At 45.2% G+C, this 24,885-nt stretch overlaps 1 protein-coding gene across 2 annotated transcripts in view; it reads left to right on the forward strand.

Moving 5' to 3' along the window:
* The window catches only part of IL17RD (interleukin 17 receptor D), a 59,947-nt gene extending 40,380 nt beyond the window's left edge, over nucleotides 1–19,567 (forward strand). The window contains exons 3-13 of one of the 2 annotated variants that reach the window (XM_081072815.1): nucleotides 1,634–1,759; nucleotides 4,859–4,977; nucleotides 5,486–5,606; nucleotides 7,656–7,700; nucleotides 7,792–7,943; nucleotides 8,849–8,914; nucleotides 9,892–9,946; nucleotides 10,398–10,508; nucleotides 11,286–11,470; nucleotides 13,893–14,829; nucleotides 15,556–19,567. In XM_081072815.1, the coding sequence (XP_080928941.1) occupies nucleotides 1,634–1,759; nucleotides 4,859–4,977; nucleotides 5,486–5,606; nucleotides 7,656–7,700; nucleotides 7,792–7,943; nucleotides 8,849–8,914; nucleotides 9,892–9,946; nucleotides 10,398–10,508; nucleotides 11,286–11,470; nucleotides 13,893–14,829; nucleotides 15,556–15,668 (2,030 nt within the window). In that variant the 3' untranslated portion in view covers nucleotides 15,669–19,567. The remainder of the gene's footprint in view (nucleotides 1–1,633; nucleotides 1,760–4,858; nucleotides 4,978–5,485; nucleotides 5,607–7,655; nucleotides 7,701–7,791; nucleotides 7,944–8,848; nucleotides 8,915–9,891; nucleotides 9,947–10,397; nucleotides 10,509–11,285; nucleotides 11,471–13,892; nucleotides 14,830–15,555) is intronic. The other variant, XM_081072816.1, reaches the window with a different exon arrangement.
* Nucleotides 19,568–24,885: the final 5,318 nt, after the last annotated feature.

Consider the following 24,885-nt stretch of genomic DNA (forward strand, 5'->3'; position numbering starts at 1 on the left):
CTGACCCTGAGCTGCGGATTCCACCCTCAGCAGTGGAATCCTAAGCTGCCCAGCTGATCTCTCCAGCTGCAGTTTCCTCATTTGTACAATGTGGATAGTAAACCAGATGTTTTATAAAAAGATTTTCCGTATTCTAAAATTCTCTTCTGCACCCAGAGAACACAAGCTGAATGGTTTCAGAGTGTATTTTCATCAGAGCTAGAATTCAGTTTTATTAATTATTAACATCTTTTCAAGAGAAGTAATATTGAAATTAGAGGTGGCTGGTTTTGAAGCAGAGGGAGTTTACAGAAGGGAGAAGGCCAAGGGAGACAGCAGACACGAAGCAGTGTGGAGAGCAGAGTTTTAAAAGAGAGGGCTGCATGTTAGTGCATGTGTGTTGTCCTTTATTAAGACATTTAAAAAGGTGGAATATTATGCACGTGTTAAAAGGCTTTGAAGGCTATCCATTAGATGTTATTTAGCAATTACTTCTGTGTGGTGGAGGTTATGGATGACTTCCACATTTTTCTTATTTTCTTTTGTAATTTTCAAATACCCAGTGAACATTTTCAGTCATAAAAATGGCAGCTGTGTGGTACAGTTTCAGGGGGAAAATGTAGCAGACTCACTGAGCTTCTTAGAAAAGGCCTCTGAATGCTTCACCGCAAAGAAAAACACCCAGACTTCAGAGGGGTGATGGGTGAGTTGATGGAATTGAAGACCTTTTGCAGCAGAGACTAAAGATGGTTTTCAAGTTTAATCATTGAAAAAGAAACGGAGATGAAACAGCGTGAGAATTACGAGTTCGTGTCTACCAGGGATGCTGCGTCCGTGGCCAGAAGGGCCTGTGGCCATTCTCAGAAATCCCAGCCTGAGTCTGGCTAGAAGCTTCTGGCAGCTTTTTAGGATCTTGCAGACTTTGAAGGTGTATTTAGCAATACCAGGTGGCACAGCTGCTCACATGGTCGTGGCTGTGTTGACAGGTGGCAGTGAATAATGTTCTCAGACAAAATCAAAGAATCAGGGGGTTTTGTTTTTTGAGCAGGGTGGGACTCTGGATTTGGTGGGTGTCTTTGATGACACACGGTGTTTGGGAACAAAAGTTTTACCTTTGAGGACGCTAGTTAACATTGAAGGTGCTTTGCTTATCACTAAGTCAGTCGGTATCCTTTGTAGCTACTAATTGAATTGTTTAACAGTCTTGCTGTGACTCTCAGGAGTTCACATCCTCATTTTAGTTCCTTTTCTCCAGTCACCTTGACCTCTAGGTTTCTTCTGCAAACCCCAGATTATTTAGCCATTGTTTTGTTTCAGTCACTCTCTAAGGCTGAAAACTGATTGAATCGATTTCATAATTATTGATTTGGGTAAAATGCCATAACAGTAAAAAAGTTCATGCCAGATCCACACACAAACTCTTCCTGACACTGTCCTGGAATTTAACTCAAGTGGTGGTAGTGCTATAAATAAATCCCACTGCAACATTTTACAGTCAACCTTTGATGTCATGTTTGGGCTTTTGAGGCACATGTCTTTAAACAGAATGGATTTGGCCACCTGCAAATGTGCTTTGTGTAATTCGAGACTATGAACTTGGAAATAAAAAAGTAAATGTTTAAATGTGACTGTTCTTGTTCCCCCAACTCTGTAGACTGTACCACGTACTTGAACCTGGTGGGGAAACATGTGATTGCCGATGCCCAGAATATCACCATCAGTCAGTATGCATGCCACGATCAAGTGGCGGTCACCATTCTTTGGTCCCCAGGGGCCCTCGGTAAGTGGTCAAAGTGGAGTCCACCGGGTGGCCTGGGTGGGTAGTGCCCAGTGCAAAGGTTCTAAACGTGACGGCCTCCAGGTGCCAGGCAGATGTTGACATGGGAGTGACGCGGGTTGGCTTGGGCGCAGACACTTTCCTGCTTTGTTGCATACAGGGCGCTGGCCATGCGCATGGCGTGATGCTGTGCCCTGTGGCTCGTCATTTGTTCCCTTGGCTATTATTGAGAGAGACATGAGTTTGAAAACTACTAGCGAGTGGGTGAAAAATGTCACTGAGGTTGTGGCTTCTGTGTCCCAGCCGTAGTAGGAGGACAGGTGGCCCCTTCAAGGACATGATGGCTTTGGCATCCGGCATTAGTGGTCTCTGGCCACGGAGATGTGCGGGCCCAGCATTGGCACATTTTGTGAGTTTTCAGGAAAATCCCAGTTTTCATGAGAAACCATAAAATCAACCATTTTCTAATGTTGGCAGCAAATTGAATTTTTATTTAAACTGTGTGGGCTGAAAAAACCAAACTAAAACAAAGAAATGGGAGAAAGCAAACCCACATTATCTGGCCAGATTCAGGTTAGGACCGAGTCCGCTTGTCCTCTTCAATGCTTTGACAGAAGAGGAGGTAATGGTTGCGTGTGGGGTGTGGGAAGGGCCCATTTGTTCAGATGGGCTTGGGTTTGAACCCAGAATCACGAGAGGCATTCCAACCTCACTGAGCCCCAGCTTTTCCCCCTGTGAAGTGTAGATGACTGACTGCCTCTTGCTTTGTTGTAAGAATGAAGAGACACACAGAGCACGTTTCTAGAGAGAACTCTTTTTTAAAAGAAACAGTGACTATTGCTCTCATCATCAGAACCTGGTCCTTTGACGTTGCTCCCCAATCTCAGAATTGTAAAAAATTCTGAGCAAAGGCAAAAAGTAAAATAAAATCTGAATTTCTCAATCAAAGAACCAGAATGCAGGAGAGGTGAGTGCAGACAGAGGGCAGACGAGTCAAACTCATGGGCCTGACTCCCTTATCCCTGTAAATACTGCTGGGTCTGAACACAATGGATTTTCCAAGAATAAGATCTTAACATTTAAAGATAAAAACATTCTCTGTGGATAAAAGGAAAGTGGTTGTTCCACGTAAGACTAAATGGCTAAGGGGTTGGCCTAACAATCTGTAGGCTCCCTCTTTCGAATGAAAGTAATAGATGTGAGCTGGTGGTAGGAAAACCAGCATGTGGAACAGTGAGACAGAAGGTTGTGCTTTTCCTGCATGATGGTTGTGGGTGGGGATGGCTGGACAGGTTCTGTCCATTTCTGGGAGGGTCTCTCAAGGAAACTCCCTGGGAGACAGAAAAGCGTATGAGTTAAGAGCATTCTGGGTTTGAATCCTACCTCTGCCAGTTAATTCCTGTATGACCCTCAGCAAGTCATTTATTATCTCTACACCTCAGTTTGCTCATCTATAAAATGGGGATAATAATACCTTCTTTCTATTGTTGTTGGGAGGATATAATGAGTTAAGTGATGGCAATGAGTTAATAAGTTCCTTTATGGGAAGCTGCCCTATAAAATTGCTAAACATTATGTTACTACAAGCTGTTAATAGTATTGTGATAAAGGCGTTCCTGTGATTTAAGATTCACATTTGCTACCGCTCCCCATACTCCCAGACTTGGTGTAGTGATTTTTTTAGGCAGGTCTTTTAAAATGAAAGGCTAGAACCACCCACTCTCACCCCAGCTGATGAGTTTTTATGTAATTGTGAGATGTATAGTCTTTAATCATATTAATCACCTGGCTTTTGCTAAAACAGTAGTTCTGGGGACATTGCATGAATTAAATCTTAGCATAAATAATGATTTGTTCAAATATCTTTTTTCTTTGGATCTCAAAAGGCAAGTTTCTGTGAGATCTACTCAATAGTTGCTGGTCAAAGACCTGTCGGGCTGTTGGTCAGCTGGCTCTCACCCACAGGAAGCTGTGCACTTGAACTAGAACATGGCAGAGTCAGTACCTGCATGCTGTATGCTCTGAGCCCCCGAAACATGAAGCTCTGCTTGCTGCTCCTTTACCCTCTATCGTAAAATGTGTGCTCTTTATCAAATAAGTACAGGACTGGAGAACCTATTCGAAAGAGAAAAAGGTTTCCCTGGCCTTTGCCATCCATAATTTTCCCACCTGGTTAATTGCATCCTGTGTAATTACTTTGGCCCTGGGAGGGGAAAGGTTGAAAATGTCTCCTCGTCTAGTGTTCAGAAAGAATGCGAAATCGATACCGTGCCAATTGAGGCCGGCTTGGGGGATCTCCAGCTGCAGTTGGACCGTTCCAGTCTCCATGGGATACAGAGCCCTGGTACCGGCTCTTGTGGCCATCAGAGCTTAATCCTTTTGAAAGCATCTAGTCGGACGTGCAGCGGGGGAAGCTCAGGTGGCAGGAGGCTGGGCCGGCGTCTTTCAGCAGCGCTGTGGGCGTCTCGGTGCCTCTGAGTGCTGGATGAAGAGCACACACTGAGCAGCTCTTGGGTGTCTGCCTTTCAGGCATGATTAGAGCAAGAACCGCTTTGTAAATCACATAGGCATTCTCCTAGGCTATTTAATCTCAAGCCTAGGAACCCCTTGGGTGCAGACACACACTTTGTTGGGAATTTTGTATGTTGCTTATTGAAACATGCCCGCAAATAGAGTACTAAAACTTAAAGTGGAAACATGGTTTGGTGGGATTCGTTAGTCAGCATGGGGAATTATCAACTGAATACAACCTGTTTAATGACCTAGAAATTATGTATTGCACTGCAGACATCTATGATCAACTGTGACTTGAGTCTAAATATTTGAACCTTAATGCCGCAGAAGAAATGGGTATTTGTAAAATGGCTGGCTGGATTAGAGATTAATTAATTAGTAATGGTACGACAGAGAAAATCACCTGGCCCGTACCAGAGGAATGCAGGGCATGTGGTTTTCCTTTCTGTAAACTCAGAGATTCTGGCCAGAGTAAGAATTCCTTTAACTCTGTTGTGTAGGTGGAGAGGGTGATAATCTTGGAGGAAGGAAAGTGTGCTCAAAAGTAATTAGGTCCACTTTTTAATAAAAGCATTCTGCTTTGCTTAGGCATCGAATTCCTGAAAGGATTTCGGGTAATACTGGAGGAGCTGAAGTCGGAGGGGAGACAGTGCCAGCAACTGATTCTAAAGGACCCGAAGCAGCTCAACAGTAGCTTCAAAAGAACTGTAAGTCACACACAGGGTATGTGCTCCTGAAGACACACTATTGTTCGGGGGGATCTGAATGGTCTATTGAAAGGCTGTGAAACCGGAGAAGGAGGGGCTGTGGGGCCCTCCCCGCCTGCCAAGGTGGGCGAGAATGGCGGGCAACGTCGTGAGGCTGCGCCAGCACCTGTCGCTGGTAAACACACCTCCTGGGTTGCTCGCTGTACCATGTGCTGCAAGGTAGCTTCGCGCTCTCGGGCGCACACGTGGGCTCCTCCCCACCGTCTTCAAGGCTCGGTGTTAACAAGCTCTGGCTTCCTTGGCAAAGAACAGACAGCGTTGTTGCTCATCATTTTCAGTGAGGGACCCAAACCGAAACAGGTCCAGAAAATAGACCTGACTTCCTCCGTACCCGGGACACGTCCCCCAGCTCTGGAACTGTGTCTGGGTTACGCCTGAAGCTCTCCTGGGTAGGTGGAGGGGTGGGTCATCTCTCCATAACGTCACCTGTGTTTTTGTTTCCTTTTAGGGAATGGAATCTCAACCTTTCCTGAATATGAAGTTTGAGACAGATTACTTTGTGAAGATTGTCCCTTTTCCTTCCATTAAAAATGAAAGCAATTATCACCCTTTCTTCTTCAGAACACGAGGTGAGTGTAGTCTTTCCTTCCTGGTTCCCATGGGGAGACTTGTGCTTTTAATGACAGAGAGGTATTCAAGAGCCTACCAAATAGTGATATGAAACCGGTGTGGTGAGGAGAAAAGCATCCAGAAAAAGCATCCAGAAAAGGAACTTTCAGAATTAAGATTTGGCCCAGGAAGTATTAATCTAACCAGAGACATCGATTCCTGGTTTGTTCTAGAGTAGACATGATGGTTGATTTTTTTTTTTTTTTTGTAAGAGGGTGCTGTTAGATAATCATATATGAAAACCATTTGATTGAAAAAATAAGAATAAAAAAGTGTAAGTTGATTTTGGGGTGAAGAGTAGAACCTGGAGTGATTCCTTCTTTGACCTGTCATCAGGAGGGTAGCGTTTGTGAGTGACTGTTGTTTTCAAGATTCCATTGAGAAAATTCAGCAGTATTCCTGAGATCACCTCTTTCTAGAAGTGTATTTATTCTTTCTACTTATTTATTTGACATGTATATGCCAGGAGCTGTTCTAAATGCTTTCCAAATATTAACTCAGTTTACCCCCATGACAACCCTACAAAGAATTGAGTCTTACCATCTCAGTCATTACATGTAGAATCACACACACACAGAGATCAAGGGGCTTTCTAGGGGCTGGGATTTGAACCCCAGAAGTCTGACTCCGGAGTCCACACCACCAACCATGCTGGATTCCCTTTTCTGTCTGGCTCGCCTTTGCCATCTGTCCTGCATATGGTGTCCCTTTCATCTCCCGGAATTGTTGCTTTCAGACTTGGTGCCCAGGTACTGTGAAACATACAGCAGTTCCCTTGTCCCTTTCTGGTCAGTCTTTCTGTCTGGCGTTCCAGGCCTTGGATGGTCTTCATTCAGGCCAATCCGACATCCCCTCCTATGTGTCTGATTGCGGTCCTCATCCTCTGTGATGTTGTTATTCTCAACGCTGGCCTACGCCAGTGTTTCTCTTTTGTAGAATTCTCACTCTGCTTCTTTTCTTGTCTTTTTTGCCCCCTAAGCTGTAGTTTTTTTCTATGCATCAGTTATTTTATAACAATTGGTCTCATTTTCTTAATTAAAATAAAATTCTAAAGGGCAAAGACCATGCGCATTTTACAACACCTCTTGATGCCTTACAGACCACAACCAGACAGAGGATTCAAAGAATGTGTTCATGACAAGCTTGCTTACATCAAACCTAGCATAAGTTAACACTAATTTTTCCTGTCGGAATCAGCGTGTCTGTCTGGACACGAGGCAGGGGCAGACGGTCGTTTATCACCATGTCAGTGCACAGGGACCTCGATGCTGCCTTCGGTTTTCTTGGCATTGTATGGACATTTCCAGAGGGTTCTCCCTGGGTTAGCAACATGGCAGACTCGACTAGCTGTTGGGCCTCTCTCATTGTGTTGCAGAGCTACTGGCCTTGCTGTCTGGTTTCCAGCGCTGGTGCTACTCCTTAGAAGATGCCTGGACGTCAGTTTTAGACTCTGTCTAAAGGATTTTACATTAGAATGCTAGCGAAGGTTACAATAACCCCAAGACAGTTAACAGGCTTGCTCCGAGGTTCTCCTGTGCCTCCAGCGCGCCACAGTGGGACAGGGGCCAGTGTCGTTTCTGTTTACGGCTCAAACCGATCTCCATGTGGCGATAGCGTGAACACAGTCCCGCTGCCCTTGGCCGCTGGCCTTCATACTATGTAATGGTTGACAACCTTTTAAAATCTGGTTGACTTTATACTGTTTTCATTTATTTGGCATAAAATAAACTGCATGAATATTAGGTTGGTGCAAAAGTAATTGCGATTTAAAAGGTTAAAAATAATGGCAAACACCACAACGACTTTTGCCCCAACCTAATATTTTCATATTGTGCAAGTTAAATTTTCACAAGATACCACTGCACAGTACTGAAGATCATTGTTGATATTGATGGATTTTATACTCTTCCCAGAAGCACCCATTACTATGTATTTATATTTTATGGACTTGTTGGACAAGGAAAATGCCGAACTTCCCTGTAACTAAAAAAATGCATCTCTCTTAACAGCCTGTGACCTGTTGTTACAGCCTGACAACCTGGCCTGTAAACCGTGTAAGTATTTCTGTCCTTGTCTCAAAGTGTCCCCACGCTTGTAGAGTTGGGTGGACTGTGGGTACTCACTTCGGGTCCTTTCTCCTCCCAGTCTGGAAGCCTCGAAATCTGAATATCACCCAGCACGGTTCAGACATGCAGGTATCCTTCGACCATGCACCACACACCTTTGGCTTCCGTTTCTTCTATCTTCATTATAAGCTCAAGCATGAAGGACCATTCAAGCGAAAGACCTGTAAACAGGTGAGCCGCTAGGTGTATATAAAGGAACCCTACGTTTTAAAGTGACCCCCGTGTCTCTGGAATTAGGATGGTTCAATGTGAGCATTAGATGATGTAGTCTGGTAAAAATATTACCAAGAACCCAAAATAATTAAGTATTTCTAGTTTGTTGTTCTGCATTTCAAACATTACTCAAGTGCTCACTGTGTACCAATCAACAAGCTTTATGCTCACCTTATAACCCTGTGAAACAGAGGCTGCTGTCGTCCTCACTTTACAGATAGGGAACCTGAGGCTTAAGGAGGACACCTGGCTTGCTCAAGGTCACACAACTAGTAAGTGGAAAAACCACATCTAGGAGCCACTCCACTAGCATTTCAGTGGCTGCTGATGTTACACATAGGCCAAGGTTAAGTAGAATCGTAGTAACCAAGTTCTTAAACTGGAGGTGGTGAGAGGACGTGTAAAACATTCTGTGGAAGTTTACAGGTCTGCTAGATCACCCCCTAGAAGCACAAGAGAGGTTTTTAGTGGTGATGGAAGACTCCAGTGCCTTCCTGGGCAGGTTCCTGTGGGTGCTGAGCTTTGCTTTCCTGCTGGTTCTCCTCTATCATTGACTTTCTGCTCAAGTTAAAATTATGGCAAATAAAATACGTACCAACACAGATAGGTAATTTCTTTCTCCACCCTTTTATTAAGTAAAGGGTATTCTAAATACATAGTTTCTTTGTCTTCAAATCAAATGTTCCTGCTGAGGGCGCCACCATCAGCTAAGTATACAATATGGACTCCCCTGGGCCTTCTGTAAAAGTGAAGTTCAGATAACATGGCAGATAAATACAGTTGCTTTCTGCTCTGGGGAAAGAGAGGGGTCCTGATTACCTTATCCAAGAAGCAAGTTTTAAAAGTTGTTTGTTTCTTTGCAGGAGCAAAATACAGAGACAACCAGCTGCCTCCTTCAAAATGTATCTCCAGGGGACTATGTAATTGAGGTATGTATAACTCAAGAAAGCCCTGTTAGTAATTCTACAGAATGAATCCAGTTCATTTATAATTCCAGCTGTTTACAACATTTAAATTTCAGGCCATTGAAGGTGTGTACACTTATATTTTTACATGGTCTTTAACATGCTTTTAAAAAAGTTTATATAAAATTCATCTTTGATTTTTCTTCATTAATATCTCAAATAAATATTTTTATGTGACCATAAAGCCCCTATAACCATGATTTAAAATTTCTATATAGTATTCCTTCATACTTACAAAGATATATTGAAAAAATTTTAGTTTCTAAAAAGTTTTTAGTAATAAAACAGTGAAGCAAAAGTTATACCCATTATATATGCCTACGCTTCTCTAGGTTTCTGCTGACATTCTTTTGTATAAATGTACGTGAGTCCTAAGTACCACTTAAAAAGCATGTACATGATATATTTTTTCTTTCTGTAGATTTCTTTCCCAGTATCCAAACTACTACAAAATTAGGAGTAAAAGAAAACTAGAAAGGGAAATTAAAAATCTGTCCATAGCCTTCCTATTTGAAGACAACCAACCTGTCTTAACATTTTGGTAGAAACATCTAGTTCTTGCATTACTCGGTAGCAATATGTGGTTTTGAACAGACACACCCTCTGAAAGCATTACGAGGCTGAGTACAATCAGTGCTAAGATGCCATGTCTACTGAAAATTGTTAGAACGTGGAACTCACTAGCAGATTTCATCATCGAATGAAAAACCTTTGATTCATGAAAGGAAACGTGATGAAGCTGAGAGTTTAGAGCTGGTAAAGCAGAGATGTATCTGACTATTAATGTCTGGTCTCAGCTTGGAAATGATGACAGGCAGCAGCTCTGTTTTCCCATTCTCCGTCGTCCTGTCCCACACTGCCCACAGATGGAAAAAGAATGAACTCCGTTGCCATACCATCACTTGAAAAAAAATAATAATACAGCATCCTCTGTTTTGCAGCTGGTGGATGACACTAATACAACAAGAAAAGTGATGCATTATGCCTTAAAGCCAGGTAAGAATTTTTTTCATTTGTTTGACATGTTGGCTGTGGACTACAGTTGACCAGGGTATCATGGTTTACACAAACAAAACACAGCAAAATGAGCTCCTCTCTCTAGGATGTTCCATCAGCTCTGACTTTTCTTCCACCCTAACGTTGATACTTGGGAGATCAAAGCCAGTGTGGAGTGTGTGTAACTAGAGCTAAACAGTCAGTTGTCCTTGTAAGAGAAGTGGTGGTGGGAGGGGGCGTCTCCTTAGGCAAAATTCTCATTTAAAGGTATTTACTGTCCCAGCAGACTGTTAAATTGTTTCTTCAAAATAAATCCTTTTATAGTCACCAAACCAGCACTAGAGAAGGTGTCCTAGAACCCGTTATGTGGCTTATGTTGAAAAAGAAAATTATTTCTCTTTGAATTGTTATGCTACTTAAGTTTAAAAGCCTTCCCTTTGAAATTTCCCAGTGCATTCCCCGTGGGCTGGGCCCATCCGAGCTGTTGCCATCACGGTGCCCTTGGTGGTCATATCGGCATTCGCTACGCTCTTCACTGTGATGTGCCGGAAGAAGCAACAAGGTATATCTGTGTGGTGTGTCCCCCCCCCCCCCCCGTGGGCAGAGCTGGGGTCTTCTACAGAGGCAGACTGGGGTGCTTGACCCCTCTAGGGGGGTGTCTAGGAAGCCACATAGCTTCTGTAGTCAGTTCCCAGCTATTGTACGTCACAGAATTAAATAAAATACTTTTAACCCCAGGAGCCACTAAAAGAACAGCCATAATTCTATTCTCAAACTTGGGATAGTAAATTCAAGAGCGCCAAGGATGTCGGAAGGTATGAATAAGGATGAACGTAGGGCATGATCACTTATAAAGGTCGGGTCAGGAGGGAACCTTCCGGGGAGCTGGAAGTGTTCCGTATCTTGATCTGAGTGGCGATTACATAGGTGTATACTTAGATAAAAATCTGAGATGGGTGCAGAAGATCCCTGCACTTTACCTTTGTAAATCATACCTCAATAAAAAAGGTGGCTTTTATGTTTAAAGGCCTGCTCTGCCAACGCTGATTGGTCTATTTGGTGCACGTGGTTGCAGGAACTGGTCTGGGTGCTTTCTGCTGACTAGGGTGTTCCCTACAGTGTGCTTGGCTGGCCCAAGGTCAATTTTAGGTGAAGAACAAATTTTGGCCACTTGTTGCTCCGCTGGAGAAATCAGCTGTCCCATTCTCAGTGATAGGTGGAGTTGAGAAACTGGATATGTCACCTGCTGTTTCTCAAAGATAGCATTAGGTCCCGAGTCTTAGGGAACAGGATAAAGCATTACTCATAGGTATCAATCCTATCTTTTTTTCCAATTTAGAAAATATATATTCACATTTAGATGAAGAGAGTTCTGAATCCTCCACCTACACCACAGCACTGCCCAGAGAGAGGCTCCGGCCGCGGCCGAAGGTCTTCCTCTGCTATTCCAGTAAAGATGGCCAGAATCACATGAATGTCGTCCAGTGTTTTGCCTACTTCCTCCAGGACTTCTGTGGCTGCGAGGTGAGGAATCCAGTCTCCTCTCTTACCTTGGGTGGGACACATAGTCTGCCCTCTGTCCTCGCTGCCTTGTGCTTGCCTCCGGGCCTCCTTCCGTGACACCTGGCCTCCAGCCATTTCTGGCTTCCAAACGGGTCAGCCTTGCACTCTTCTTTCAGTCTTTCCTACCCAGCAGCGGCACTAAGTGTTTCTTGATACTCAGTTCTAAACCTGACTCACTCCTGCTCAAAAGCCTGGAGTCACTCCCACCTGGTAGGAAGTTGCATGGGGGAAATGGCAGCGGCCCTGGGAGCCTGTAGTGGGGGTGAGGGAAGGTGGGCACTCAGCATATCCTGGTGAGCACTGGAGAGTCAAAGAAAGAATGGCCAGGAAAGCAGTGGGTTTGACAGTTCTTTGGGGGAAATCTTTGCTGTTAGGTTGGTGCAAAAGTAATTGCAGTTTAAAAGGTTAAAAATAATTGCAAAAACCACAATTACTTTTGCACCAACCTAATAAAAAAGGAAAATAATGTGTCAAGTGCTCACATGATCTCTCTGGGTTTCTAACCTGTTCTCGAGTTAAGCTATTAATATGTAGCTTTTCTATAATATTGTGGTGTTAATTTTACAATGAATTCCGAAGCTCTCATTGAGGGCACACTTTTTCTTACAAATGCAAGAATTGTGCAATAATTGTGTAGTTGGGTTGTTTGTGCTTTGAAGCTGCCTGCTGGTGGATTTCTCAGAATCTCTCCGCGTGGTGAGGCTGCTCTCTAGTGTCCATAATACGTATTTACATGGCTGGCCTGGTTCCCCAGTGTTTGAAGGTGGAGAGGTTGGCCTATCAGCACAGACACTGAAAAACAACTGCAAACTCCAGCGGGGGCCACACGCTGTCTTCAGATACAGACAACCCAGTTCGCTCTGCTTGTAGGTAGCCTCAGGGGGAAAAAGTCTTCCAATTGTGTGTGTAACACTGTAGGAAATTTGGAAACTAGAAAAGGATGACAAAAATTGGCCTGTAATCTCAACCTAGAGAAAAGAGGAACCATGGTTACTATTTGGTATATTTTCTTCCAGTCTTTTTCTACATAGATGAACTCATGCATACAGCTTTTCATTTTGGGTGGATTGGAATTACTTTTTCTGTCTCTTTAGTAACTTTTTACACAATTAGCAGTTTTATTTAAACTGTAATTTTGAATAGCCACCTGATCCCTAATGTTATTTCGAATTGGTAAATGTGTTAGTAGTTCAGCTTTGCCTCATTTCTGATGATTTTTCCAAAGACAGGTGCCTAGAAATGGAATTGCTGGATCAAAGATAGGAACATTTTAAAACAATGCTTGGTATATAATCCCAATTAATTTTTAGGATGTATAGTGTTAGGAAGAATGAGGGCAAGTGTAAGACAATTCAGGATTATTTTCAGCAAGTGGATGGATGTTGGGTCTTTCTTCCCTTTGGTAATACTTTGGAGCAGAAGACGTAGACAGTCATTTGAGACCCCTTTTCCCCTTAATGGACCGCGGCTTCCATGTTTGGGCATGCCCATTGGGAATTAGTTTCTGAACTACAGAAGGGAACAAGCCGATATAATTGCCAAGAGATGATTTCAGCAGAATCAGATGAAAATGTTCTGGAAGATGCAGCCATCTGAGGGGGCCTTTTTTTCTTCCCTTGCCCCTTACCCCCAAACTCCCTATCAGACCCCCCTGGCGTTTAGTTAAAGCCCTTTAGGGATGTAACCCTGTCGACCTCGGTGAAGTCATGGTGGAAGGTGCTGGTCATTCCAAGGAAGTTGGCTTACTCGGATGTTACTGCAGGTTACTACCCTCTTCTCCAGCCACTGACCGGCTGATAAACAGCATGGCTGAACCGGGGCTTTCAGAGTGGCTGGGGAGCTCCTCTTTGTCAGTCACACTTTCTGGACATGAGTCAGCCAGCATTGTGGGCGACTCTGGCACCCAGACCTGAGCCCAATTTCCCAACCCGCGTTGTGGTCCCTCACTCATGTTCTTCTATCGTCACCTCCCAGCTTTGTCTCCGAGACCTGTCCCTCCATCCAGGCAGCCTTACTCATCAGACAGACCAACCTCAGTGCCTCCATTTTCTGTGCTCTGCACAAGTACCTTCAGGGCCTCGGGTGTGATGTGTGACTTAGGCAGGTTGCTACAGTGCTGTGCATCTCTCTTCACTTGTAGGATGGGAGTGGTAATGATCCCACGTTATGCTGAAATGAGGGCATGATGCAGAGGGCCTCGTGTGTGACCCCTGTCACCCATGGACTGTTAGCTGTCCCTCAGAGCCGGGAACCTGGAGCTCCCCGTAGCTGTGCTAATAATGATTACGGGAGAGATGATATGCCCGTTTTGTAACATTCTCGTTCTTGTTACTCAACCCTCCAGGCTTGGAAAGGTGAGTGAGGGTCCGTGTTCTCTTTCCAGGTGGCTCTGGACCTGTGGGAAGACTTCAGCCTCTGCAGAGAAGGGCAGAGAGAATGGGTCATCCAGAAGATCCACGAGTCCCAGTTCATCATCGTGGTGTGTTCCAAAGGCATGAAGTACTTTGTGGACAAGAAGAACTGCAAGCACAAAGGAGGCGGCCGAGGCTCGGGGAAAGGGGAGCTCTTCCTGGTGGCTGTGTCAGCCATCGCCGAAAAGCTCCGCCAGGCCAAGCAGAGCTCATCGACGGCACTCAGCAAGTTCATCGCCGTCTACTTCGATTATTCCTGCGAGGGAGATGTTCCTGGCATCCTGGACCTGAGCACCAAGTACAAACTCATGGACAACCTTCCACAGCTGTGCTCCCACCTGCATTCCCGAGACCACGGCCTCCCAGAGCCTGGGCCGCACCTTGGACACATCAGCAGGAGGAACTACTTCCGGAGCAAGTCGGGCCGGTCCCTGTACGTCGCCATTTGCAATATGCACCAGTTTATCGACGAGGAGCCCGACTGGTTTGAGAAGCAGTTCGTTCCCTTCCATCCTCCCTCACTCCACTACCAGGAGCCAGTCCTGGAGAAGTTTGACTCAGGCTTGGTTTTGAATGATGTCATGTGCAAACCAGGGCCTGAGAGTGATTTCTGCCTCAAGGCCGAGGCAGCCGTCCCGGGGGCAGCGGCCGACTCACACTTGGAGAGTCAGCAGCTCGGCTTGGATGAAGACATGGAAGCCGGGCCCAGCCCGGGAGGCAGCTCGGTCCTGCAGCCCCTGCTGCACGCGGGGAAAGCTGTCAGCCCCTTGGGCATGCCACGGGACTCCGGCATCTACGACTCATCCGTGCCCTCCTCCGAGCTGTCTCTGCCCCTGATGGAAGGGCTCGCAGTGGACCAAACAGAAACGTCCTCGCTAACAGAGAGCGTGTCGTCCTCCTCAGGCCTGGGTAAGGCGGGTTGCCCAGAGTGCCGGTGGGTGGGTTCCATTGCAGGCCACAGCCTTTCTTCATAATTCTGAAATCTGTGCAGACTTATTTGGCAGTGAAACCTGATGGGAGGTCACAACGCCCTTGCTAATCTCAGTTTATCCACGTAATGGGAGTGTTCACATGTGTGAGCTGATGCTAAAGGATAGTGAGCTGCCCAGGTCCATGTTGTGTAATATACAGTGTGTGCGTTATGGCACCTTCCTTAACTCCAACAACATCTGAATACCAAAATGCTTTGGGTCCCAAGGCATTGGGTCTATGGACCTGTATCTTTGTTGGGATGTGCAATGTTCTCTATCCCTGACCCTGCCAATGTCTTTAAAGCGGCATCTAGTGAACCTGGGGTTCACAGGTGCAGTATTCTCTCCATAATAGCTCAGCTCAGGCTCCAGGTAGGGCTCTGTAGGAGGCCCTGCTTCCCAGGGAACCCATGGAGGACATTGTGTCAGGATGTCCTTACTGTGCTTGTGACTAGTTGGAGTTTTGCATGCAAACCCCTGACCTTCAGCTCAGGGAACTAAAACCTGATAACAGCACGAGAGGGCCCCATCTCGAGCTGGTTGGGGTGTCTGCCTCACTTGGGCAAAGCCCGTAGTCTAAACCCAGCTCCTGCCATGTTCTGGCCTGAGTGCCGGCCTAGTGAGTCGCAATGACCTGTGGCTCCGTCCTCTTTTCTTTCCTTAGGTGAGGAAGACCCTCCTGCCCTCCCGTCCAAGCTCCTCACCTCTGGGGCGTGTAAAGCAGAACCTGGTTGCTGCAGCTACACTGGTGAACTCCACACGGTCGTCCCTTTGTAACGAAACGGAAGAGTCTAAGCATTGCCACTTTAGCTGCCTCCTCTCTCTGGTTCCCCAGCTCATCTCTCTGGTTGCGTGGCCCACTTGCAGCTGAGGTCTCCTACAAGGATATTCTGAGTGAAATTCGTGCCAGTACTTCCTCTCCTCGTCCCTACCCTCTACCAGATATCTTGGCAAGTCTCCAGTTTTCTAAAACCATATGGAGCTCTGAAAGGCATGTCCATAAGATCTGACAAAAGCTTGCCGTGTTAGGTCAGACCTTGGATTAGTGCCAGTTCTGGGAGGTAGGGAGAAAACATGTAAAGAAATAGAAAAATACCTGCACTGATCCTTCAGACTTAATTTATCTCCGTAAACTTTGCCTCTTCACTGTTGGCTACTTTGATTTGAAATGCTTCATAGAGAAAGCACTTTTAATACTATTGCAGCCACAGAAATCAAGTGCCAGTCTATGTGGAATCCATGTTGTTCCAGACGCTGAGAAACATCCTGAGGAGAGGTGGGAAGTGGGAGATGGGAGGGGGCAGGGCTTCTCCTTCCAGATGACGTTCCTTTCGGGTGTGCAACTTAGGATGGTCGTGGGTGCGAAAAAATCTCTAAGTCAAGGTCAAGAAGGTGACTGAATATACAATCATCGCTCACAGAACGAGTCTTTATGTATTGGGGGAAAGCATGGCTGGATGAAGTGGGGGCTACAGGGCCAGGCTGACTGTCTAGACCATTTTTTCCGAGATGGGTCAATATGCAAAGGCACCAGAGCTCAGCACCCAGGGCCTCCTGTTGGTGTAAGTAGACATCATGCGAGAGCCAGCTCTGCCTGCCAAGCTTCCCTGGGTTACACTTACTGAGCTGTATCTTGGATGTTGGTGCCTGGAAGTTTGAGAGACTGGTACACAGCTGGACTGTAGTGTTGGAATTTGCAGGTCACGCCTTGGTTGGCCTCTGGTCGGACGCTGTGTCCAGAATGTGAGGGACCAGAACCCACTGAAATACGGCAGTGTGTGGAGGTGGTGGCCGGTTAATCTGCTGGACTGGTTTAGACTGATGACAAACCTCTTTTTAAGAAGGTGAAAACAAGGGGACTGTCACAAAGATGAATGTGCTCTCCGAATAGTGTCTAAAGAAGACGTGGGACCGGAAATCATTAAATCCTGAGTTGTAAAGCACTCCCCCACAGCCCAGCCTGTGAATCATGTTTCATTTTGTGTTTCTGTTGTTCTGTCCCAACGAAAGGTTTGTCTTTTGTGTTCCATTGTATCACACACAGGTATTTAGACGTTAGGAGGAAAGAAGTTGCTTTAAAAGGAAAAGTAAATGTTCTGTTTTTACGAATGACTTCCCCACAGAATTTCTGTTTCCAAAGGGAAAATGGTTGTTCCCTTCTCTCCCCCATACCCATGAGGGGATGTGGGCATCTTCTCCTACCTTTTTTATATGTGCTGTTGAATTTGGCACTCACACCGGGGACCGTGGTTTGACTCCTCCCGCAAATAGGACCAATGTTACGGGGGACACTGAGAAACATCCCGAGGAGAGGTGGGAAGTGGGAGCTGGGAGGGGGCAGGGCTTCTCCTTCCAGGCACATGCTGGGCAGGTGGGGAAGGGAATGTTTACACCCCTCCTGGAAAGAAGAGGTTTGTGTGTATTTTTGATGCAAATGCCACACTCCCTGCTCTGTAAAGGCAGCTGGCAGCTTCTTGGGAGAAGAACGTGCTCGTCTGTTCTCTGGCATCGAGTTTCCTGCAGCTGCTCTGAGGGAAAGACAAGTGAGCAGCAAAGCTGCCTCCTCTGTAAAACCAGGCATCTTGTTGGAAAAGAGACGTTCCATGTTGTCACTGTGGATTACGGACGAGCAGAGTCCCTGCTCATAGTGACTGTCCTGTCATTCCATCCTCGACATACATTCTGGGAAGGAGACTGAGCCACTCCAAACTTGCCAATATATGCAAATTCACTTTGGAACATTATCAGAGAGATTTCTTATCAAGGCCAAGAAATGGTGCATGCCCCAAAGGAACCATTACATTAGGAGCCACTTTTAGGATAGATATTCATCTTTGCGTGTGAAATGAGGCATCTCTGGGAAAGTGGCCCCAGGAAGGGCATGGAGGACTGGGGCGGGGGAACATCAACTGGACTTCGTGAGCTTGGGCAGAGAGCTTGATAAATGAACTCACTTACTATGAAAATGGAAGGGAAGAAAGGCGCTAGTCCACAAATCAGGTAATTTTTTAGCTTGGTATGAGGGTTTGGATACTTATTTTGAAATACTAATGTTTATGGTGTTCAACAAAATCCAACTGTTGTACCAAGTAATGAAACGACAGCGTGAATGCCTAACTCAGAATAAGCTGAGAAGGCCAGCTTCCTGGTTTTGCCTTATTAGTTTCACCTTTTCCCCCCCCCCACCTTTCCCATCTCCTGTTGGAAATGGGAATAGCTGCCTTGTAGATTAAAGCAAAACATCTGTTTTAAGAAAATCTCGTTTTGTTTTTTTTTTTTGTTTACTTATACATTGTTCCAGGCAGTGGAAATGATAAGACAGAATTTAGATAAAGGTTCTGTAAGTCACAGGCTTTTAGACATTGGGGAAAAAGAAGTAGAATATATGGATGCTCTCAATAAGTCTATGATCCTGAGAGTCAAAGGCTTGTGTAGCTAAGTTAGATGGTGTCCTCTAGACACAAGAACAGGGATAAGTCCCAGGTTCCAGGTAACCAGGTAACCTGCAGGTAGGTAAAGGTAGGGAGCTAGTTGTTTATCCTAACTCACCAATGCCCTACAGAAAAAGGACTGAGCATCTGACACAGTCATCTATGCCAGGAGAGTGATCAGGGAGGTGAAAGCCCAGGTCAAGGTGTGCTCTTCTCTCAGGTCAGCTAAAAGCGAAAGGAACTACCTGGATGGGCCCAGCCCAGCCACACAGTGGGGAAGGTACTCGAGAGGGCCAAGTCCTGGGCCTTTGAGCCACACTGATCTCTGAAAGAATCAGGAGTCATTCAGGTCCAGGCCCAGGTACTCAGGTGGGTGACCCAGCCAGGTAGTAGTATTTTGAGCCAAAAATGAGATGGGTCCATAAAGTCATGAGACAGAGTTTTTGGTTGATCCATTAGAACCGGTAGTAGCTGAAGATAGTTCCAGATCAGAAGTTCAAAAAAATGTCCTTAGCAACAATGACATCATTGAAATCAATGTGCAGTAATGTAAGTTCACGTATGTTTCTCAAAGTTTAGTTTTACTACTTCATAGCCACAAATGCCTTGTTGTTGTTTTTTAACTGACCCGGGTCTCATGTTCCCTGACTTAAGCACAAATAAACAGGAAACCCATCCCTCTAAAAATGTGGGCTTATATGATTTTCAGAGCTTTTCCCCCTCCAGCGTTGAGCATCTGTTCCTTTAAAAGAAACGAGGAAGAAAAATGAAAGCTGTTTTCTTCCTGGAAAAGACATGACACACCCTCCTCCCCAAAGAGAGAAAACCCTGCAGTCTCCAACCACCTAAACACTAATTTGGCTCTCTTAAAGAGGTAGGAATTACTCTTCGTGTGTTTATTGGAGAGAGGCGGCAAGGCCAATGTGAAAGTTGTTAGCCTTCTCTATTTCATATTGTTGGTGAAAATGGCTACTCTTTTTAACAGATGGTATGTCTGCAGGGGGCACCAGTGTGGCTGGCCAGGTATAATGATAAGTAGGTGTGATTATCCATTATCCTTTCAGTGTCAGGGAGACAGTGGGCCTGTGGCAAACTGAAGTGGTCCGTCCTACGTGCAGGGGGCTGCTACTCCAGCCAGCTGTGGCCTCACACAGTGTTCCCTCATCTTCCCATCTTTCCAGAGAAGCTGAGAACCTGGAGTTTTACATGAAAAATTCTGACTTGGTTAGTATTGTCAACTAAATTAAAAAAAAAAAAAATTCAGTGCATTCAGGCCCAACAGAACACATGGGTGGACCTGATTTGGCCTCCTGGCTTCCAGTTTGCCACCTCTGCTTTACAAGATTTGAAATGAAAGGCGTCCATGGTAAATACAGATGCCCGGTGCCACCAGAAAATGCTCTTGCTCAGTGCAGCCAGTAGCTGAACTGCTGCTTTCTCTCTCCCATTGTTCCCCCAGAGAAATCTGATATGATTGTGAATGTATTTGAAATGTTTTGATTGCTTCTTTACATTTCATGGTGTCTTAAGAGAAAGGCAAGCCAGTTGTTAATTTTAAAATCAGATTTCTGTTCTCCCCAGTTTAAAAAAAAATAAGACACTTGGGACAATTTCCACTTATACTCCACAACCTGAAGGACTTTATTTATAGTTTTAGCTCTTGGCTTAAACCTTTTTAGATCATGTGTGATTCTGAGCATAGGCCAAGACTTAATAAGGAAAAGCAGGCTTTGTGGGGATAGGGCAAGGAATCCTTGAGTGTCCCCTAGGGCCAGGTCTTTGCATTGTCTTCTGTTTTAAATGGATCTGTGAATGGAATCTGTTTTGAAGGTGTGAAATCATATGCTGGAGAAAAACTTTTCCTCATACTGAGATATCAGGAGTCCTCACACCCTTGCTATACCACCTCCTTTCCAGGCTCAGGGTGAAAATAAACAAAAGGAAGTCTGACTGTAAGCCAATAGCTCTGATTCCGATTTCAGAGTTTTGGGGGTGGGAGAAAGTTTGGATTATCTAGCATGTTCCCCCAGTGTCAGGGCTGCGCCTGAATTATTTCAGACATATGGCTGTAGATGGGATGCTGGATTTTCAGCGAAGGAGATTCTGTAACCTATCCTGCTGATCAGATAGTTCTTTGTATGTCTTCCTTATAGAAATTCAAACCGGCCTTCTTTTGTTCGTTGTGTAGTGGGGAAAGAACAGCTGGTCACCTTCCCTGTATTTGAAAACCACGGTGAAGTCATCTCCCTGGTGTTTTTATTTCAGTGATAATAATCCCACCTACTTAAACCATTCTCCATAGCTCTTGGTTTCCAAGGGCTTAATAATTTTCACTGCTATTCTGTTTCTCAGTTTCACACTCAGCTTAGATGCCCAAGTAGAATGTGGTGCCTTATTCACGTTGGTGCTTTGTGCAGGCCACGCTCAGGATGGGGATTACAGGGAAATTCTCATGTGCCCTGCTTCTCTTGCTACTTAAAAATAGAATGGCACTTTGGAAAAATGACATCTCACCTATGTTCATTTTGAGGATTTTTTGATTGCCACATGATTTTCTTGGCAATAGTCCTCTATCGTGCATGGCTTCCCCCACCTCGTGACCAACACTCGGTGCTTATTCCTGATGTGTTTAATGTCATTCCTGAGTTTCTTCAAGATGCTCTTCAGGACCAGCTCTGACCTCCTGAGTGGCAGCTATCCCTTCCAATTTTGCATGCTATTTTTATATCTCGAGATACCATCTTTAATTCATCACTCAGTATTATTAAATGGTGCGGGCTTCAGTTTAACCACTCGTGAGATAAGACAGCAGTTGCCAAGGGCTAATTTGCAAAGAGCTCTTGGGAATTTTGTCAGTTGTCTTCCCTCCTGCTCTTTGGTTCCCCTGCAAAACTCAGCTGGGACCACAGACTCCTCAGGGAGCTTTCTCCTGTTCTAAAGGGCTGCAGCCGTGGCTCTGAATTGACCAAGCTCTATGTTTCACACAATCAGAAGTCTGACAAAAGCAAACCATTACACTGTATGTCTGATGTTTATGTCAAATGAAATTTCAGTTGAGAAGATTCAAAGAAGCAATCTTTTGATTGTATGTGCTGTAGACAACGCTGGTTGCTCCATTCATCAGACAAAAGAAAAAACAACAACAAACCTTTGGATTCTACAAATGTGTAATTGTCTGTTATTTTTTAAAAAGTTACTTTTTTTCTATTTTTTGTCTCAAGAAAAAAACATAGTCTGGACAGAGCAAAAACTTTTGTAAAACCCAAATGTGTTCATTTAGAGATTAGGTAACTTCTATTTTCACTGTTTTTCCCCCACCATAGAAGCTCCCTGTTGTCATGTTCTGGAGGGGAAAGCCTGGGGGACACGGTGGTTATTGCCACGGTCTTTGTTTCATCTTTAAGTTTGTCCTTTGTGGGCTTTGGTGGAATAGTGAGCACTGACAGACTGTAGCAGTGTGCTGTATTTTTACATTGAAAAATGTCTTTTTCGATTTGTACATAACTCTAAATAGGTGACAGTAGATCACAGCTGACATTTGCAAAATGTTGTTTTTGTACCTTAGAATTTCTGCCTCAAATAAAATGTTTTGTTTTAAGAGTGTGGTGGTTCATTATTCTAGATGATCTTTCCTGTTGCGTGCACAGTTTTCTGAGGGCTCTCCCTTTAAGAAGGAGAGAATATCCAGGGTGAGGAGGGAGCATCGCCAGGAAGCATGTCTTGCACTATTTAGAAAAAAGGAACCTGCTGACCGTGACCATTAGCCTCGCCCTCCGGGGGCCGGTACTGGCTCCTCCGTGGCTTGCATGGTGCCTGGAGCAGGATCAGGGATACCTGCCTCAAGAGGATTTGACTCTCAGAACAAATGGACTTTTTGCAGAAATTTGAAAAGAGCCATTAGAATTTGGATGCCACTAGCACATTTCCTGTCATTCAAACAGGAAAAGAGGCACCTGCTCCTTCTTCCCACAGACATTTTCCCGCCTCCTGTGTGCTCTGTGCTCTGAATTAACTTCTTGGTGCCCGTCGACTTCAGGGTCAGCTCCCAGCTCTGTTAGTGTCATCGTGACCCTGTGACTGCATCTCTGGGCCTCAGGTTCTCATCCATAGGATGGACCAGCCAAAGGCCCTACCGCACAGGGAGGCGATTCAGAACGGGCTGATGAATGTGAAATACTTACTGGCGACCATTGAACAACACGAGTTTGAAATTCACAGGTGCATTTATCCATGCATTTTTTTCAATAAATATAGTTGGCCCTCCGTATCCGTGGCTTTCGCATCTGCAGATTCAACCAACCACAGATGGAGAAGGCTAACCAAAATCTTATGTGGATTTTCTACTGTGTGTGGGTCAGCACCCCAATCCCCACATTGTTTAAGGATCAACGGTACTTGGAAAATGAGAGCTATCCAGGAGAGGACAGTGAGCGGTGAGCAGGAGCAAGGCACTGAATACAAGCCTTCTGGCCACGACCTGAAAAGGATACGGTGGAGGTTTCAGTCTTGGGAGCACAGGATTTGAAAAATTGGGTTTTCCTTGTTTGCTTGTTCCTTCTCCCTCCCCAAGGGAGGAATGATAAAACAGCTCTGAGCGAAGCACTGCTGGCTGCTGAGAGGAGCACTCTCTGTCAGGTTCTTGCCTCCTAACCTCAGTAGACCCTTCGTTTTTCCTGTTGATTCCCCCAGGATATTGCGTGTCATGTTGCCCATGGATTTCTTCTATCCCACGCTCTCTGCAGTTTCTCCTTATTTCTAAGAGCCTGTGTATGAGTGCTGAGTGCCATCGTCTCTATCTTCACAGCTACTCTTCGAGGTGGCTTATCTTACATCCCCATTTTATAGACCTGGGAACAGATTCAGAGAGGCTGCCACTGCCTCCTGCTGTCACAGCTGATATGAGCTACTTTGTGTCCCCTCAGTAAAAGTCTAGCCACCCAACTAGGGTTGGACTCAAAAGTGTCTGTATGATCAGAGGCAGCAGAGACCTTTCCCATCATGGTGGCAGAGAGGAAGTGATGACAGACAACCTGTGAATGTTAGCATGGCTGATTGCTACTGAGTGCCTCTTGTCACCCAGCCCAATGCGGAAAGTACTAGTTACCATCCTTATTTTTGAGATTCTCAGGCTTGGAAATCAGGTAGTTTGGCTGAGGGCACAACGAGGAATCGGCAGCTCTGGGATTCAGATGTCTAAAGCATCCTTACTCCTCACCAGTAGGCTATACTCTCCCTTAATATAGTTTATAGGGGGCAGAAGGAACTTGGAGTCGTAAGTTATGGCGACTTGGTTCCCTTCTCAATCCAAATACTGAGAGTAAATCTGGTTCAGATTTTAAGCAAATAGATCTGAAAGGACTCGACTGGAAGATTCTCATTAAGCAGACGCTGCAGTAAGGGAATTCCTCTTTCCTTTGCTTACATTAAAATACAAGATCAGCTAGTACTTTCTATTAGTGGACATAAGATTCCTCTCTGGACAGCAAGAGAAGCCCTACTTTTTACCTTGCTATTATTAGAAAGCAGAGCCCGCTTTTACAGCTGGTTAGGGTGGTGACAGTAGCCTGCATCTGTGGGGCCTGACCACTGGTTTTATTTAGAATGTTTCAGAAATGCAAACTTTAGTGGTAGCAAAGACCACCTTCCACCTGCAAGCTTAATTAGAAAAAAACAATTTTGCGTTAGTTGAGTAAGAAACTATAGGCAGTAAGCTACGCACAGGTGGAAAATGGAGGGAATAGAAAATACATCTTTGCTGTGCTGGGTATAGTGGGTCCTCAATCAATGTTTGTTTTCTACCCCAACGCCCACCATACCCTGTGCTCATTGTCCACTGGAATAAAATCAGAAGTGGTCCAAGAACAGAACAGGTAGAGAATGCAATGGAGGGATGGGTGGACACAAACGTGGAGCAAGGCCTTTTGCAATGAGACCAACTTCAAAGGGGGTCTTTGGGAGTCAGGGAAGGTAATGCAAGTTCAGTGAGTTGGTGCCCCAGCCTCTTTCTAGAGGCGATATTACATCATCTATCACATCTATAAATGATACAACCTTTTCACAACATGTATTTGAGCCTAAAGGGTGTACTGGGGACACAGTAATGGGTTCAATGCACACAGGATCTCTGCCCTCCTGACGTGTGGGACTGTAGGTAAATCACCTAATTACTCCGAGCCTCAGTTTTTTCGTCTTCACGATAGGACTAATATCACTGCATTGAATTACTGTAAGGATTAAATGTGATGGGGTCCATAAAGCACCCAAAGCCATGCTTCGCTAGTGCTAGGCACTTGGTAAACAGTGGCTATTAGTTATTCTGTGGAAGAGAAGGTCTTGGGTTCTTTGGGGATTATATGGAGATGGTTGGGAGACACTTCCCTGCTCACAGGAGCTTCAGGCCAGGGACTTTGTCAGGTGCTAAGTTGAAGCATGCCTATCCCCTGAGAAGAGTATGAGGCCATGCCTGGCTGCTTCAGTAGTGGTCCAGGAAGGAAGGGGTGGCCGTTGGGATGGGAAGGTACTCATAGCTAATTAAGACAGTAACTCAGGGCTTATTAATAGTT

The sequence above is a fragment of the Rhinolophus hipposideros genome, assembly GCF_964194185.1.
Source record: "Rhinolophus hipposideros genome assembly, chromosome: 14".
Classification (NCBI taxonomy): domain Eukaryota; kingdom Metazoa; phylum Chordata; class Mammalia; order Chiroptera; family Rhinolophidae; genus Rhinolophus; species Rhinolophus hipposideros.